This window comes from Pungitius pungitius, chromosome 18, assembly GCF_949316345.1.
Source record: "Pungitius pungitius chromosome 18, fPunPun2.1, whole genome shotgun sequence".
NCBI lineage: Eukaryota > Metazoa > Chordata > Actinopteri > Perciformes > Gasterosteidae > Pungitius > Pungitius pungitius.
Genome location: NC_084917.1, coordinates 4,673,737 through 4,691,759, shown reverse-complemented (window position 1 = coordinate 4,691,759; position 18,023 = coordinate 4,673,737). Strand labels below are relative to the sequence as shown.

The 18,023-nt window shown below is 42.3% G+C and overlaps 4 protein-coding genes across 5 annotated transcripts in view; 2 read left to right on the top strand and 2 right to left on the bottom strand.

Annotated features, from left to right (window-relative positions):
• Positions 1–9,919, bottom strand: part of dym (dymeclin) — a 35,377-nt gene extending 25,458 nt beyond the window's left edge. The window contains exons 1-8 of one of the 2 annotated variants that reach the window (XM_037485408.2): positions 9,709–9,919; positions 8,450–8,662; positions 7,420–7,472; positions 7,198–7,291; positions 6,596–6,732; positions 5,139–5,208; positions 3,969–4,094; positions 2,806–2,942 (exon numbers count right to left, since the gene is read on the bottom strand). In XM_037485408.2, the coding sequence (XP_037341305.1) occupies positions 2,806–2,942; positions 3,969–4,094; positions 5,139–5,208; positions 6,596–6,732; positions 7,198–7,291; positions 7,420–7,472; positions 8,450–8,589 (757 nt within the window). In that variant the 5' untranslated portion in view covers positions 8,590–8,662; positions 9,709–9,919. Of the gene's footprint in view, positions 1–2,805; positions 2,943–3,968; positions 4,095–5,138; positions 5,212–6,595; positions 6,733–7,197; positions 7,292–7,419; positions 7,473–8,449; positions 8,663–9,708 lie in introns of both variants that reach the window. The other variant, XM_037485407.2, reaches the window with a different exon arrangement.
• A 235-nt stretch (positions 9,920–10,154) lies between these two features.
• On the top strand, positions 10,155–13,288 carry bxdc2 (brix domain containing 2). The gene is made up of 10 exons (XM_037485421.2): positions 10,155–10,481; positions 10,830–10,941; positions 11,053–11,096; positions 11,183–11,253; positions 11,363–11,412; positions 11,501–11,574; positions 11,889–11,939; positions 12,197–12,298; positions 12,417–12,545; positions 12,641–13,288. The coding sequence occupies exons 1-10, from the start codon at positions 10,332–10,334 to the stop codon at positions 12,878–12,880; spliced, it is 1,023 nt and encodes a 340-aa protein (XP_037341318.1). The 5' UTR covers positions 10,155–10,331; the 3' UTR covers positions 12,881–13,288.
• rad1 (RAD1 homolog (S. pombe)) lies at positions 13,260–15,825 on the bottom strand. Its single transcript, XM_037485423.2, has 7 exons — positions 15,744–15,825; positions 15,284–15,485; positions 15,057–15,165; positions 14,777–14,934; positions 14,586–14,686; positions 14,275–14,373; positions 13,260–13,946 (listed from the first exon to the last, which is right to left on the bottom strand). The coding sequence occupies exons 2-7, from the start codon at positions 15,476–15,478 to the stop codon at positions 13,769–13,771; spliced, it is 840 nt and encodes a 279-aa protein (XP_037341320.1). The 5' UTR covers positions 15,479–15,485; positions 15,744–15,825; the 3' UTR covers positions 13,260–13,768.
• LOC119226991 (UPF0729 protein C18orf32 homolog) lies at positions 15,821–17,460 on the top strand. The gene is made up of 3 exons (XM_037485428.2): positions 15,821–15,964; positions 16,510–16,711; positions 17,133–17,460. The coding sequence occupies exons 2-3, from the start codon at positions 16,532–16,534 to the stop codon at positions 17,196–17,198; spliced, it is 246 nt and encodes an 81-aa protein (XP_037341325.1). The 5' UTR covers positions 15,821–15,964; positions 16,510–16,531; the 3' UTR covers positions 17,199–17,460.
• The last annotated feature ends 563 nt before the right edge of the window (positions 17,461–18,023 follow it).

Here is an 18,023-nt window from a genome sequence, read left to right as displayed (position 1 = left end):
CAGTCATTTTCTGTTCAGTACTCACATTGGAAAACTGCTGATTTAAGCGTGAAATAAGTAAAGAGCCGTGACTTACAAGTGGCCCTGAAGGAGAAGTCTGGGGATCAGAAAATTTCAGTCAATACCTTTATAAAAGCTCCACCGAAGCTCTGTGAAATCGGCATTTCTAGTCCACGAGCAACCTGTGTTCTAACATTTCTGTGAACATCTCGGTGGCCTGTGGATTTGCGCAGCAAAGGGAGCTGATGTGAGAAATATTTTCCTCAAAGTGACAAAGACAGAGTGTCATTAATAGGACTGATAATCTTGCAAAAATGAAAATATATGCAAAAAGCATTTTCACCCAAAACGCTTCAAACAAGAACACTAAAAGCATGTGAAAACATTCCACGGACTGGCTCATAATGCTCATGATCATAATGAAAAGCATGGGCTAAGGCCTTGAATTAATCTCCCGATACACTCGCTCAGTGTGACGAGCAAATGTTGCGTTTAGTGTGCCATACAAACGAGGAGCTGACCCACAAACAAGACGTCTGTGTTTGTGAAGCAGTCAGCAGCATCGATGGAGCAGATTGGGACCAACGCCCTGGGACTACAAGAGAAGAGGAGCCACCGTTAGCTTCTCGATGGCAGCAACACGACACATGGAATTATCTGCATTTCATTGGCGTCTGCTTGCAGGCAGATGGATGGCTTAACTTGTGTGTGTGTGTGTGTGTGTGTGAGAAAATGTGAAAGTGAGTTAGGTAGAGAGAGGGCATCAACAATTACAACAATATTTAAAATCAGTCTAAATCTCACTCAAAACAACCGTATTGTGATTTTCCAACAAGTTGCTTGTTTCCGGCTTATCGTTTCACTAATTGTTTTGTATATCTCTTACAACATTAGGAAAGCAATGTTTTAGTCTGCTCCAATACGGCCTCGGCCATTAAATAACGATCCAATTCTCTTGCACATTATGAGGAGGGGAGAATAGAGGAGTCCAGTCATGAGCAAAGCAACATAGAGGAGTAGAGTACAGTATAGAGTCGACTAGACAATAGAGTAAAGTACAACAAAGAGTAGAGTGAGTAGAGCATAGCATAAAGGAGAGGAGGGTAGAGGACAGAAGACAAGACAGAGCAGAGGGGAGAATGGACAGAGGAGAGGACAGAGGAGAGGACAGAGGAGAGGACAGAGGAGAGAGACAAAGTGAGGCGAGGACAGAGAGAGTGAAGACGAGAAGAGGGCCGAAAAACTGCAAGTAGCTCGTCTGGGTGATCGTCCTCACGCAGGCTCTCGGGCCGCTCAGACAGCGGCGTGAGTAAAAGAAGAAGAGAGGAAGAGACATCGTGTCCACCCCCTCATCCTCATCCTCATCCACTCGCCGACGGAAACCAAGCTGTGCTTTGCCAATGGCCAGCGCTTGTTTCTGGGGAGAAATCCAGACCGCCTATGAATGTGATGAATCATTTCACTAACGTGAGGAACAAGACATCGGTAAAAGAGCTAGTTTGTGTGGTGGCAGCAGCATAATAAGTCCAGAACAATATATCTGGGGATTCCTTGGCAAAAGCCAGTTTGTAACACTGAGTTTAAGCTGATATAACCCAGAAAGACATTACAAGATAAAATGACTAATTTAATATGATCTATTTAATGACTTTTCCCCCCCCCTTGCAATTAAATGAATTAATTATATATTCAGTTTCTATAAAACAACACATAACTCACACATACAAAACATTCAAACAAGCACACTGAACTCTGCCAACCCCAGATGAGACGGAGAAAGAAAACAAGTGTTGTCTCTGAGCTGCTTGTGTCTCTGTCGGTGTGTGTGTGTTGCGTGTGTGCACAAGGGAGGCGGCTGCAGACAGACGGGCTCTAGGGGATTACAGCACAGGGCACCATAGCTCACTGGGCCAATCACCGGCCACAGACAGACAGGCTGGGTCGAATGCTGATGGCTCATTGATAGGAATCTGCCACCAACAACCGACAAAGAGCGTTTATCTGCGGGGGGAAACCCGGCCCCATTCTCTCACACTCAAACACACACACACACACACACACACACACACACACACACACACACACACACACACACACACACACACACACACACACACACACACACACACACACACACACACACACACACACACACACACACACACACACACACACACACACACACACAGCATATTAGCAGTCTGATGCGGACGTACTCATTCCTCTTTGACTCATCACTTTCGTCAGCCATTACGGTCAGCACGGCTTGCACTTAAATTTATCAGATTAATTATATCCCACTCAGTTTTTTCTTTTTGTTAGTTTTCTTCTTTTTTTTTACTGACTGGCTCTTATCTCATCATTCCTACAATATCTCAAGATGTTTTTTTTATTACTAACAAGCTTCATTTTGATGTGGAAGATGTAGCGACAGAGCAAAAAACAGTGATCAAATAATAAGAAAGACGGAATATTTGCACCTCCTACGGTGGTAGAAGAAAAATAGTTTAAGGCTTCACATGGTTATTAAAAAGAAGAGTGTATATTTCTCAAAACACAATATTAGCTTCAATGTTTACCATTTTCTTTGGAAATACTGGAGTTGACTTTAAGCCAGCACGTAGCTTCACAAACTTCAACACTAAGTTCCTAATTTACCTTTGACAAAAAAAAATAAATGAAACTACAAATAAAAACTAGGGCACTTCTACTTGTATTGACCTCAGCCATTGTGGTATTTATAGTACATTATGACCTCCTTTGTGTCTTTTTGTTTTAACCCCGTGTGGATGTGCGTGCTCTTACTTGCTACCCCCGACGCCAGGCCGTAGAGCAGACCTCCCTCAGCTTTGGGCTCAAAGACGTGGGTGGGCGGAGGACATTTCTCCTGCCTGATGAAGTTATAGAGCAGGGTCTTCACCAGACGACTGGTCAGAGACAGACTGGGGAGCACAGGGAGACAAATGGAAAGACAGGGGTTAAAAAAAAGTAGGTCTAAAAGGACAACTTTCCTCTCGTTGGGCCTTGACACAACTACGCACAGGTGTGTGTGTGTGTGTGTGTGTGTGTGTGCGCAGCCGGACAAACTGAGATCCTATTGTCTGTCTGCAGGTGTCCATATCAGGTGTCCTTTTACCCCTCCCTCATCACGTCGGCTCTCTCCCAGCGAGTGACGTACGCGTCATTATGGCCATCAAAACCCTATCTGATGTCACGGTTTACATCAGCTGCTTGGAGGCATTTCTTCAGCTTGGTAGCGATTAATCAATAGTTTTCTTGTTTGGATCCCATGCTGAGGGAGCGCGAAAAAAAAAGAAAAGTTAATGACTTCCATTAGCTGTCCGACCATTCGAAGTGCATTACTAGACTTCAGAATGCATTACGTGGTCCAGCATTTATCAAACCAGTGAAGGAGCAAATCAGACTGTGGCTTTGATTTCACTTGCAACATCATTTAGTAAGACGTTTAATCTCCACATTTCAATTTCTGATGTTTCCAGTTTACTGTCCTCATCATATTAAAAAATAAAAAGGAGCCTCACTGGTTCACTTTTCCTCTGAATCCCAGACAACGAGGCCACAGAGGAGACGGGCGCCTCGTTTGAAGAGACTTCTTTCTTTGCCCACCCCCCCTTTTATTATTAATCGGATGACACACAAAGACATTGTCTGGAACGCGATGAGTTTTGTCTGCGAGCACAGAGAGCATCACAGTCTGGATAGATGAACCGTGGTCAGATGCCGCCAGGAGAAGATCCAAAGTGATCGAGGCGTCGACAGATTGTGGACGACCCAGTTACAGAGACGTCAAAGCTGAAGGACATTAATCCATCGTCATGTCCTATTTTGAGGCAAACTCGTTTTTTCGTGGAAGATGAGGGTTAATGTGGTTTTAATAGTCACAGTTTTGTGCATTACGTTAACTCTTGGCCCCAGTAGAGCAGGAGCTGGTGTGCGTCTTTTCTCACCATCGCCCCTTCATGATGTGCCGGTAGATCGATCCATCGCGGAGGATGTCTTTGTGGAAGAGTTGGTAGGAGAAGAACACCAGCAGTGTGGTCACTGCTTCAAACAGGATGCTGTAGGTGATGTCCCTACAAGGAAAAGACCGACACGAGTAGAGTCAATGCAAAGCACAGAAAGAAGATTGTGCGATATGTTGATTCTAAAAGAGATAACAAATCCCTCCCTTTGCCAATAACCCCTCTCACTGATAGGTATGACTTGACTGTGTGTGTGTACAGTTAAGTAAGTGAGACTCGTTATAAAGTTATAAAGAGTGCATTATAAATAAAATGCATTATTATAAAATACATAATATTAAGCATTATACTTTAAGAAATTATTTGGCCCTCTAGGTCACAGATTAAATAAAAAAATAAAAATGGCAATAAATATTATTCAGGTTACTCAGTATGAAAATACTTAGGTATAGGTCTCGACTACGGGCCTAAATCACACGTCACATGTACACTATTCAGACAGTAACAATGTCAATGAAGAAAACAATAAGTAACGTCCAGAGACGAAGAGAGAGAGAGGAGCGACGCAGACGAGGGGAATGAGGAAGATGCTGCGTCAAGGATGCTGTTTTGACAGCGCAGGAGGAGGAGGGGGGCGGAGGGGGGGGAAGCGGGGGGGTTCCGCCGGTTCCCCCGTCTCCCCGTGACAGACCCGAGTGGCGGGGGCGAGATAATTCCGGCGCCGATGAGTAAACACGCTGAAATATTCCCTCATTGAAAAGCGGAAGCGCCGCCCACGGGGAGTGAGAGATGATGGCGTTTGTTCCCTCCCACTCGCACGCCACTCTGCAAACTTTCATCTTAAAGCCTTTTCTCGTTCTTTTTTTTTAACGAAAACTACAGACACATGGTCAATCACATCCCCTCTGGTTTGGTTTTTTAAATCTCTTTGCTCATCCCGTTGCAAGCTCAGAGCTCATTTCGCTGAGAATGTGATGCCCAACGAGTGACCCTGACCCGAGAAGAAAAATCAGTGTGTGGAATATATAAAAGGCCCCTTTGCAGTGTTGTATCCAATCAACTGGCATGTGGGACTGCTTGAGGGTATGCAAGACACACCGGGGGTGTTTAATTCAACCTTGCACGCGCGCCAGGGAGACACTTTGAGATACTTACAGCAGGGGCACTTCTACGATCAGGTGGATCAGGTTGGACAGCAGCTCCTCCAGGAGGTCCTCGCTGCCGCCTTCTACCCGAGAGAGAGAGAGAGAGAGAGAGAGTTATTGTAGACGACATATAAGGCGGCTCCCTGCTGGCCACATAGTCTCTCTCCATTCGGCTCCGTCCCGCCCTCACTGCATCCCTTCTGCCTCCCTCCCCCATCTCCATGTCCATGTCCATATTTCATGCCCGCTGTACAGACGGACGGCATTGAGAGGAATGAGTTAAGTGGGATCAAAGGCTTTCTGCCGGGTTAAATTTAATACTTCAATACTTCAGACATTTTTAAGACCACATGGAATGCAATTTCAGAGCAGTTTCACAATCACACCGGACGAATTATGAAAGTACAACGTAAAAACCAGGACAGAGAAGGCGAATTATTGATTATTAAATCGTAGTTTTACCATTTCCCAGCAGTGTAGGGCAATAAAACCTAATGCTGTAATGAATCAAATGAACGCGCCGTGCACACGGATAAGAGGCAGAAAATGAATGGATGGTTGAAACAAATTAATGTGATTGTTATTGCTAAGATTCATACTTCCCCCACAAGGGAATGATGAGCTCCCCAGCTGCAGTGGCTTATACCGTTATGACGCCGATAAATAAAAAAGGGATTTACAAGCCTCCTTGTGAGTTAATTCAACTACCCTTTTGTGTAAGAAAGGTGTGTTGCAACAGCCGAGGGGGAAAAAAAACAAAGACCTGCAGATATCAGTGATTATCTTCCCTTTAACACTGCAACTGTCATTTGCTGGCATATCACAGAACCGAGTTTATTTTATAACAATTATCTAAAAACAGCAGATCCAACTGTGTAATGTCTGTTACAGTCTGCGAGTTGCAGTGGGAGTATGTTCCGGTTTTTGTGAAGAATGTCACAGTTTGCGATGGAATGCTGGAAGGTGGAATAACAAACATCCATGGCAGGATGATAAAGATGAAAGAGGGTTCCTTATATTTATCACGGCTGCACACATTGCAGAGTGTTTGTTTTGAGTCTAACTTCAGACAGAACTGTGGTTCTAGGGGCGAAAAATAATATTTTATTGGACGCAGAGAGGCTTTTATTAACAGTCTGTCAGGGACCGCTTACACAGGTCTGTAGTTGGCTTGATAAAAAAAAAAAAAAAGCTAATTTGTTGTCTCTCTTTAGATGTGACATGAAGGGCTACGCTTTTAACTCTTATGGGCGTCTAATACCTCACATCTTAGGGAGGCGACCGGGAGCCACTGATGCTCTAAAAGGTTTTCCCGCAGAAGAAGTACTTCTACCAAGAAAAAAATATATATATATCTTTAAACTTAAACGTGTGTAAACTTAAACATGCAGGACCTTCATTTTTGTCTCAGACCATTAAGCTGAATGTCCCTCCAAATGACAGCGGTCTGAAATGGACGGGCCTCACCTCCACAGGAGCCTAGCGCCCTCTCCTGGTACGAGAGCTGCAAGTGCAGCTCCGCTTCGCTCATCTCCCTGATGAACACCTTGAGCAGGCAGCGAATCATGAACAGGGCATTGTGGGCCTGCCAGATGAACAGCTGACTGTGGGGACACAAAAAACATCACCATCAAGGTCAATGACTGAAAGAAATCCTTTGAAGGAAATAGTTACAATAGATAAACCTCTGTATGGCAAAATACACAGAGCATCATTTGAATGCAATTTGCAAGCTGGACCCGAAGCCTTTAATTTAGTCAATGCAAACGAAAAGAAGAATCAGGCTATGAGTTAATGAAAATCCTCTTTGTTTGCACCATTGATGATGAACAGTTTCCTCAATGCCACATTACAGCCGACACGAGAGAGGATCAACGCTCTCCGCGCAGCACATACCGATACTGAATAGTTAACGGTGTCTTCACACGGACACAAAATGGGCGCAAAGTCAGTGAGAAACAAAGAAATGATCAGAACCATCCAGCGCCCGAATGTTTGTCAACTGCCAACCTCCATTACGGGCGTCCCGCACAGCCCCCACTGACGTGCACGTTGCTCCCCATACTCACTCTTGGCATTCTGTCGAGATTTTTAGCTCTTTGGTTCTTCCGAGGAAAACTCTAATGAGAGCGCCAAAGTTCCCCGTTCTGGGATTGTTTTCAACTTGGAGAAGAAAAAAAAAAAAGAAAAAAGGAGAAAGAACGTTATATATTATATAACAATACACAAATATCCCAATCTGAGAATTAAATTATACATTCATTTTTTTTTTTATATCACCAGCAACGTACTGAGCGTCTTGGCGAGGGGGATGACGGCCTCTTCCAGTAACTTGGAGTCTCCACTGGTTTAAAGGAAGAAAAAAAAAACACGGATAAGAGATTTAGAAAGAAAAAGGAGACGCCTCAAAGATACCCAAAAAGACATTTATCAGAGGTTGTCACGCTAGAAAGCCTTAGTATAAAATATAGTTACTGGTTCACTCAATCAGTTGGGAGTATTAGTGGTTGTTATGCACTAATGCAACCGATATATTTGATGGAGAAAACTTACCACAGACAAGCAATCTTAATATGTCAACTATATGGCTTTAGTGATATTATGCATACATTTTACTTACCTAACAATTTTTCAAGAAAGGAATTCAAAGATTATCCCTTAAACTACACCAATAGTCCTGTTTTGTTATGTTATCAGTGCAGATAACATAAAAGCGTAACTTGTGTTATTAGCCCAGTCAGGTCTTTCTTTACTTCTCAACTCTATTTCCAAACGAACTGAAAGTCAATCTGTTCCCAGCCAAGCAGGACAAAAACCCTGTCAAATCATTACCGAGGTGAGCTCTGCAAACATCCGGTCTACAGTTTAATGTTTGATCCTGGTTCAGAGTCTTCAGGTTGTGAGTTGTTGTTTAGGATAGTAGAACACCGGAGAAGATACTTTAGGGGGAATGGATCAAAAGGTGGGACATTTTCAAGAAAGATGTCCTCTAAAAGACTGTAATGAAAACTCTTCCAGGCGATGTTTGGAAGTTTCCACAAAGTTCCATTCTGTAAAAGCTCCCAATTTCTTTTCCCTCCTGAACATGGCTATGAATCACTAACCCAAGGTTTACTTACTACTTTCCTCTTGAACTTTTGGCTGCCTTTCTTTCATGATCTTTGTGCAATCCAATATGACCTTATCCTCGTAATGAATTCTCTATTAAAATGATCACTGCATAATGAGAAATGTTCATCTAAACTTTAACTGGGGAATGCTTGGTACTCCAGTAAACCAATTGTGAAACTAATTATAATTGGTGTGTGTGTGTGTATGTACCTGCTGGTGGGACTGATGAAGGTGAAGGAGATGAGCTGGTTCCAGAAAGGGTCATTCTCCGACATGGACTGTGTGCCCACCAGGGCCTTGAGGCTGGGATTCTCGGACAGGTCACTGACCTGGCTGGTGTTTGCTCCCATCTCTCGCTCTGCTGGCTCCACTCAGCCAGACTCGCTGCTCTTCACTGCTTCTTCACCAGACATAGGCCAAATCCTGGGACAGAGGAAACGCTTTAATCATTGAAGAAGATGACTACAAGACAAAGTAGGCCAAACTGATGCGAGTCAGGGACCGTCATTTGTTGCTCCCCATCTCTTTGTTACCGTAACATCTACTGAAGAATGCATGAACCTGCCTCGACCTCCAAAGTTATGCAGAAATGCTTGAAAGAAACGTACACAATGCGATCTGATTATTCCTCGATTTGAAATTCTTCCAAATTTGTGTTTTCTCGAAGAATGACGTATTTGCTCAGTGGAAACCAGAAGTCTGATTATCCAAGCCAATTTTATGACATAAACTGGCTTGAATAAAACATTAAGTTAGTCTCATTTAATCACGAGAAGCCAATCCATCATGTGTGCCCTTGTGCCATGTAGAAATCTAAGATGTTCATGAATAATATAGAGTGACAAGTTCCCAGTGGAACGGATAATGTCTATCGTTGTGTTTCAAAGGAACCTTTTGCTACGATTAATTCTATGTAAGCAACATCCCCAAGGTGCCCAATACATTTATTCTAAACAGAGGTCAAGTTGATTGGATAACACACCAGGAAGCAGGATGTTTGTTTTGTTTTCTTAAGATGGCCCACCTTTAACACACAGGTGCTGAGGCGAACTGGCCTTAACCCCACAGAATGACACGAGTTAACACCTATTTTCGTATTAACAGTAATAAAAGGGAAATTGTAAAATGTCTTCTCATCTTTTTGCATAATCAAACAAAACATTGTGACCTGAATTCAAAATGCTATCTCATGGGTCACAGCTGCATCTGCGATTAGAGCCACCGCATTTGCATCGGCTGCTCGAGGTTAAAACAACTTGTCACGTTAGCTAGCTCGTCCTGTTCCCGGGTGCCAGACCTAGCCTCGGCCATTGGGACCGTAAAGACCCGGCGAACCGAAAGTCACACATTAACATGAAATCATGGCGAGGTGAATGACGGGTTAGTGCGCTCTCCCGGTGTAAACGACGCACCGTGCCCGGAAAGGCAGCTAGCGTTGACGGCTTGTTTTCTATCAGCTGAACGCTTACCTGTCACAAATGCTTCTCGCAGTTTCTGTGTCCCTCGATTCCCAGGAACGTTAAAGAGCGAGGGTTGTTACACTGAGGGTACGTTTGTGGAGTTGCTTTTACTCGAGGGTAACTTCCAAATGCAAACCCTTGAAACCGGGAGGTTATTTGAGAAGATGAAGTTTACTCTAAATACTCCTTTCGTCCATGTTTTCCACGTCGCCACCCATTGCGTGATGACGACAGGCAAGCATTGACTACGTCTGAGTAGAGCCGTAGAAAGAGAGAGTCGCGTCATGTGAAGTTCGTCACGTTGCTTTTGCTTTTCCTGTGTTTCAAAGTATCGAGTCTCCTTAATCGTCTCATTCCATCGCCTAAATCCACAACTCCACATTCATACACAACTATACTAACATGCTTGTGTTAATCTATGCCTGTCGTGACTCTCATTTCAAGGCTCTGGTTTCTTTTTTTTGTTGACGTCGTAGCGTGCAACGGACCTATTCATTCCGGCTATTCGACGCAATACGCACCTGCAGTACCACCTCCAGACCACTGGAGCTCCCCTCCTCCTCCTCTCTAACACGTGCGTTCTTTGAGTCGCAGCCGTCTACGCGAGTTCACGTGTAGTGCCGGAATACAACATGTCGGCGTTCAAGAGAAAACGTGGAAGACAGGCTCTTGCTGGTAAAAAAGCAAAGAAGGCGAAGATTGTTGCAGATGGGAGCGAAGCAGCATTGGAGGCCGAACAACAGAAGAGTAATGAAGCCACCATTCCTCCCCCTGTTTCATCGGTAAGGGCTCCTGCTTGTTATTAGCCACCAAGGTAGCTAGCTAACTAGCTAAGTTTAAACACTGACTTATGTTTTCCAAAATATAACTATCTGCCTTCATAGTTTTACTGATAACATCGGTTGGTTAAGTCACCCACATTGAATCGTATCGTTATAGCATTGCGACAAGAAAGTCGTTAAATCGCAGCGTTTCCAGGTCAATCTCACGAAACAAGGCTAAGCAAACATTTTATATTGTTAAGCATCTCCTGCTTATTATTGACAATGGAGAATCTACGTGAAGGAACAGATAATTGATCCAAACTCCATCATAATGAGCGCGTTTTTGTTTTTGTATGTGTTTAACAGGGTAGGTGGACCAACAAGGAAAGAGTTCTCATTTTCTCCTCAAGAGGCATCAGCTTTAGAACAAGACACTTGATGCAAGACCTGAGGACCTTGATGCCTCACTCAAAAGGAGGTTAGTATTATTTCACCCCACAGCATGAGCTGACGTCACTTATGTTAAGTGGAGATACACGTTTATCAATTATACTGCCCTAAAATCAATGTTTCTTGTTTTTTCTTTTAGATACCAAAATGGACAGAAAGGACAAGTTGTTCATCGTTAACGAGGTGAATTTTCTTCTGCGTTATTCTAAATTTGAACCCGATGTACATCCCATGTGTGCAGCATCATTAAATACCTGTTTTGTTTCCAGGTTTGTGAAATAAAAAATTGCAACAAATGCCTCTTTTTTGAAGCCAAGAAGAAGCAGGACCTCTACATGTGGTGAGTCATTTGTGTTACTTTACTACATATAAATATTCAAATGCCCCTCTTTTTTAATGGTGTTATGGTAAACCTCAAAAAATAATTCAACAATGTCCTTTCCCTGCAGGATTTCAAACAGCCCTCATGGACCTTCCGCAAAGTTTCTGGTGCAAAATAGTGAGTTACTTCCGTCCAACAGTTTTGAAGCTCAGTAGATGGCGTGTGCCATGGGGACAAATGGGTCTATGTGATTGTCTCTCCACAGTTCACACACTGGCAGAACTCAAGATGACAGGAAACTGCCTCAAAGGATCCAGGCCGCTGCTCTCGTTTGATCCTGTGAGTACTACTGGCCAGAAGGAGAAACGGCGTCAGCTACTCTGACCATTGGATAACTTTATCAGAAGTACTGTGATTGTGCAGCTCTGACAAAGCAGCTTTGAATCCACCCGAACATACCAGATTTATTGTTTTGATTGATCTCTAATTTGACATATTTGTTCTTTCTACCCCTCCCACCATATATTATGAATGAGTGACCTGCTATTGCAATTCATCTTTAATATGCATTTTTGTTACGTTACGTTAACAACTGCTAGATTGGTAAAGTTAAGAATCTGAATATTAACAAGTTTTCTCCTTGTTTTCTTCAGAAATTTGACACAGAGCCCCACCTTGCTTTGCTGAAGGAGCTCTTTACCCAGGTGCGTGGACAACATGCAAACATTATTCCTATACTTCTGGGATTCATTTAGGAAAGTCGATCTGTTCAACTGTAGCCAGAAGATGTTGATGCTCAACAGTCTTGTAGCATAATTAAAGACTGCTCTGTGACGGATCAAAGTTTAATTTACGTAATTAACATTTTTTGGATTCAGTGGAGAATATTGAATGCAGAGCAACGCTTTCAAATGTGTATTTTTAAATTGAAGGACGTACTCAATACGTTTTACTGTTGCAGACATTTTCCACGCCACGCTACCACCCGAAGAGTCAGCCCTTCGTGGACCATGTCTTCACATTCTCCATCGCAGACAACAGGATATGGTTCAGAAACTACCAGGTAATTCACTCATCCAGCCAGCTCGTAACATCCGCATTTGTTTTGTCTTATGTTCTTCTGTTGTGGCATCAGTACTCGGATGTTTTCACTCAGCAAAAAATCTGATCTCTGTTTTCAGATCATGGAGGAGGATGCCGCTCTAGTGGAGGTCGGCCCTCGCTTTGTTCTCAACCTCATCAAGATCTTTCAGGGGAGCTTTGGAGGGCCCACGCTTTTTGAGAACAAAGACTTCAAGTCTCCGAACATGGTAAAAGTTCTAGTTTGTACTGTAAGCATGTTATGTACCCAATTTATGCCATGTCATACCTTATCTGACTGTCACCTGTCCTGTCACGTGCACAGCACCGGCGAGAGATCAGACTGTCTGCTGCGGCCCGAGTGCGTGAGAATCAGATGGTGAAGGAAATGCAGAAAACAAAGAGGTCGGAAGCTAAGGTGGACTTGGTCACCGACGTCACAGCGGACGTCTTCAAGACGCCGGGTCAGGAGAAGGCTGTTCACATCCAGACGGAGGCACCCCCACCAGTACTGAAGAAAAACAAACTTAAAGCTTTCAAACAAGAAAGGAGGGCGCGCAGGTAACTGGATTGGCTCGATTAGGCCAATGATTGGCTTACTGCTGATATAACTCAGTGTGCACAGCAGACGTAGTGTTACACCCGTGCAGTTGAGTCCCAAGTCTATTTGAGCTTTGGTGGATTAAAAAGACTTGAAACAGTGCAACATATTCTCACTTTTGGCAGAAAATTTGAAATATACACGTGTTGTGTTCAATGTCTTTTGCCATAGTTTGTGTATTCACACAACACATTTATTTGCGCCCTCCTTCTGGAGGACCATAATGTTTGTAGCTGTCCGTAGATGTCTCAGCTTTAATTGAAAACAATATTTGCTTCTTTTGATAAACCTATTCAAATGTATAAAAAAAGTTTGTAAATTGAGCGACCATTTGTTTTCAATGTCATGAAAATAAAACAATTTTAAACTTTTCCAGGTCATCTAACTTTTTTTTTTTTTACACATGAACAATTATTGAAGTGCATAGAAGTCAAAGGCCTGTGGAGTTTTAACCTACTAGACATGAACAAAACAACTCGAATATCTAAGCTTCAGAAATCTGTATGGACAGAAGAACAAACATGTCCGTAAAAACCTGTGTTTTCAGACCCGATAATCGAATGCATACACAGTAGCATTACAATCTTTCTCCATATCTGTGACATGTACTTATGGTATTGACCTAAAGATAATTACCAGATAGGACCACGAATGTGACATTGTCTTTCCACAAATGACTTTGCGAGTGACGGGCCGGCTCATTTTGTACAGACAACACAACCGTTCCCATTGTCCTTTACACTTGTAAAGGTCCAGTATGTGTCACCCCTGAGCACCACATGGCAGCGCCGCAGACTTTGCACTCCCTTCCGAAGCGACTGTGCCTCCCCCTGAATGTATTCAACGATTTGATCACTCCTCCTCCACCTCTTCATCAGGACAACAAAAGTATTCCACGAAGCAGATCTGTCCGTCGTCATTTCTGATCAGGTACTGCAGAGACAGGAAGCCTCTGCTGTCCGTCCTCACGGAGACTTTACAGGACAAAGCCAGGGCTTTGGTAGACGGCTTGAGAAGGGACATCTTGTATCTGACAGGCATTAATAAAAGTCACTTATTGCTTTATAGAGACAATATCACTGACGTGAAAAACGAATGCCTAAGTAGCAGAACTGACCTTTTCCATGGGAGGCATTTTGACATGAAGTAGAAAAATCTAAGGACTAATTGGTTTGCAAAAATATTTTCATTGGTGTGCCTCAGTGAGACATTTATGTAATTACACGCTAACTTAGGTCAAATGTCAACCGTCAAACATTTCTATTACAAAAGTAGAGTACAGCGGCATATGAATTTGGTAGTAATAATCAATTTTTTGTCTTTTAAAGCGCCATGTGTTGATATATCTCTGTGCAAACCTGTTGGTTTGTGTCTTGTCGCATCGGAACAGCTCCATCATGTCTGAGTCTTTGGGATAATCATAATGGGCATTTCCAGAGTTCCCAAATGTAGACAATCTGGGGAGCAGAACACATTCCACAGGGTTTACAAGAAAAGTTAAAAGGAAGAATTTTAAAGTTTTCTTCTTGATTAAATGAGTGTACAATACGTGTATTATAAACAGTTCTTTGGATCCGCAATATATTTATTGATCAAATATACAAATTACATTAGACCGTAGAAAAAGAGGTGACGCTTAAAACAGCAGTTTCAAGGATTGGCAACACACCTGAAGTACGGCTGGCTGGGGGACATGGTGATCTGCAGCACCTCACTGGTCATGTCCAGCTCAGAGAAGGCTTCCTTCAGACTCTCTGACTGCAGGATCACCTTTGAAAAGAGCCAGAGGTATTTGCCTGATCTCTGTAGTGGTATATATAAAACACAGTGTATGCATTATATGAAGTAGTGTAGGTGCACCTTGTTCGTGACGTTGGTGCTGCAGAACTCAAAGTCTACTGGCTCCTCTGGTTCTTGTGTGTTGATCTTGCACACAGTGACTACTCCACCCTCCTCCAGGAACAGGGTGAGGGGGTAACCGTACCCCTTGTAGCACATCCGCAAGGCTGTTGATACTCCTTCAACAATCCACAAGGGACATAATGTGAGATGGATACTTAACCAAAACCCGGCTAAAAAGAGAAGCTGAGTAAACTTTGCTTAAAAAGGATTTAGGATGTATTGCTTCCTTTATCTGTACCAGGGACTGTGCTTCCTCCAAAGATATTAAGGCAGTCCAGCAGAACTGTGAGGTTGACCTGGAAACCGACCGAATCTTCACGTATGGTGAACTCTTGGAAGATCTCCGCCTGGAAGAGAAAGAAGACATTTCTGTACTTCCAGGCTTAACTGCTTTTCAACCAAATCCCTCTCTTTCACTCTGCGCCTAAATCAATGACAGAGGATAAAAAGGTAAAGTAAACCCACCTGGATGAAGGCATTGGCCTGCAGACATTTGGAGTCCTCCACGGTGACCTTCAGGCCGTTGGGTGTGGCGCTGAAGATGGCGTGGTCTTTGAATGTGATGGCTTTCAGAAGGTTGGACAGATTGCGAGCGTTGTCCAAACTGGCCACTAAAACATATTGCTCATCATCGGCTTGCGACTGCGTCGACAGGGGCATCGTGGCACTGAAATTAAGACACACGGAATTCTACACGGAAATGATTGTGAATAATTTATAGACGACAAACGTGTCATTGTCTAGTATTTAGCTACCTATTTCAAGCTAGGCTATAAATGAAAACGCAACACATGAAACGATGTTTACTAAACAATTTCTAGTGAAGAAATAAAACAACGATAATTTGTGCCATTAAATTGATCTGGGAGCCCCGATAAATACACATTAAAGTGTTTCAGGTAATGCGTAAGCTAACGTTACTTACAACGATTTCTATCAACGTTGAAATCTTTGCAAACGTTACATGCAAGTGTTTTGAAGAAGTGCGCCGCCGACAACTTCCGCTTCCGCTTACGTCTTATGCGGCGGAAGTCAGCTTTGCGCATGTGCAGAAACATTCCAGGGACTCAGGAGCGGAGACCAAAACACCGAAAAAATATCCGCTCTTTAGTGGCAGTAACATCGCCTGTTAACAGATCCAAAGAGGTGAGAATTATAACGTGTACACACTTAAACTTTTAATGGCTTTAAAATAAATTTCCCGACTGGGCTATGTATAATATTTCATACCTTTAACGTTCTCCGAGCGATGGCAGGAAGCTAGCATTAGACAACGTTAGCTAACACGGTGTGTGAGTGTGCTGTTAGGCTGGTTAGCACTTATACTTTCAATGTCCTCTGTGGTCTTGAGCAGAGGCTCAACCGATCAACAAGTCTTTCGTGGGTTATTTTTTTTTTACCATAGTGCTTTAATACCTCGGGGAGGGATGCATATTACATGTGGTTACGAAAGAACGGAGTCTACGTGTTATGATGTAACGTTACAGCACGCACATTTTCTTTTAAATTCAGCTGAATTTATCCCTTTTTGAACACTTGCCTGCTGGGCACAAACCGTTCAAGTTGATTATGATGAAAAATGGCCACCTCATAGCTCACAAAGATAACCATGTTTAAAGCGGTGTGGGTTGTGTGAGTTATTGTTATTATTATTTTGACATTGAATCTTTTTGTTCTTCTCCTTGCTCTAGATTGTGTGTCTAAGCTGCAGTCATGGTGTGCATCCCCTGTATTGTGATTCCAGTCCTGTTGTGGGTCTACAAGAGGTTCCTGGAGCCATACCTCTACCCTTTCATTTCACCAATTATCAATCTATTCTGGACCAAAAAAGCGGTCCTGGAGACTGCGGCTAGTGACCAAAAAGTTAGTGACAAGAAGAATGGAAATTACACTGTAAGTGGATTTAATAGTAATTATATTATTACGTCATTGTTATTACATTACATGCCATTAAGCTGACTATTTTATCCAAAGCAACTTGACAATAAGTGCATTACATTCATAAGGATACAATCCCATTGTAATGTTAAATCCTTTTGTCTTCATTTAGTTGTGCTGAGCTCAATATTCATGTTGACAATATTCTCCTGATCTGCCGGAGGAATATCATGTGAATGTATGAAATGTAAAAGCAGAGACCACTTGAATACAGCTTATACAGATGCTGGATGTATGTCTTATAATTAACACCTGATGAATTTTCAGTGTCCGGTTGTGTTTGACTTGATCTAATCCCAATTTACTGCTCTTAGTTTGATTGTATGTTGCTAATAACTGCATTTTTTAAAGACATTTTCCTTTTAATGTGTTTCAGCCTGAAAGCAACGGGGAGGCAGCTGCCAATGGATCCACTATAGTAGCAGACAAGAAGACAGATTGACACCTCTTAATGATTATAACGCATCTAAAACTGTGTAAATATTCCAGTCGTATAATCTAGAGAAACTATGAATTAACTTATAATTGGTTGAATCGAGTGGTTTTTAACACCCTTCCATATTATTGTATCTTGTTTTAAAAAATAATAATTTGTATAACGGTAACTTAAAGAAATGTTTTATTGTTGATATATGCATATATATGTCTTTTTCTAAGACAAAATTGCAGTTTAATGAATAAATAAACACAAGAAAAACTACAAATATTTTGCTTATTTTGGGGGAGTTAGGGAGTGATAGAGACCGTACCATTTTAAATGGCCCGCCATATACCTCCTGGAATTACATGTATCTGTATGTAAAATGCATACTCAGACAGGGCCTTAGCTAGAATATTAGGAATAGGTCTTAAATGCAAATTACACAACCCACTGAATTATTTTGACCAAAAAATAAATTATTAATATTAATAACTGTCACTTTGAAGCCTTGAAATCCAATTTAAACATGACAAGTTGAAAAATAGCCAAATCTTATGCAATTCCTACAATGTGCATGTTTGAATGTTCAAGTGTAACTTTCACCACTAGAGAGCACCATGGTATTATAACCTATATGCATTCTATGATTAGAACTAATGACAGTGAGCTGGCATACTTTTTTAATCAATCAACAATCCCAGATTCACTGTAGCAGCGTGGCAGTCAAAGTGTATTGTAAATATTTTCTGCCTTAGTGGTTAATGAATTTCATGAAGCAAAAGCAGTATTGGCCTACAGAATTATAACTGCACATACATTCATAATAGTATTAAATGTGAGTTATCT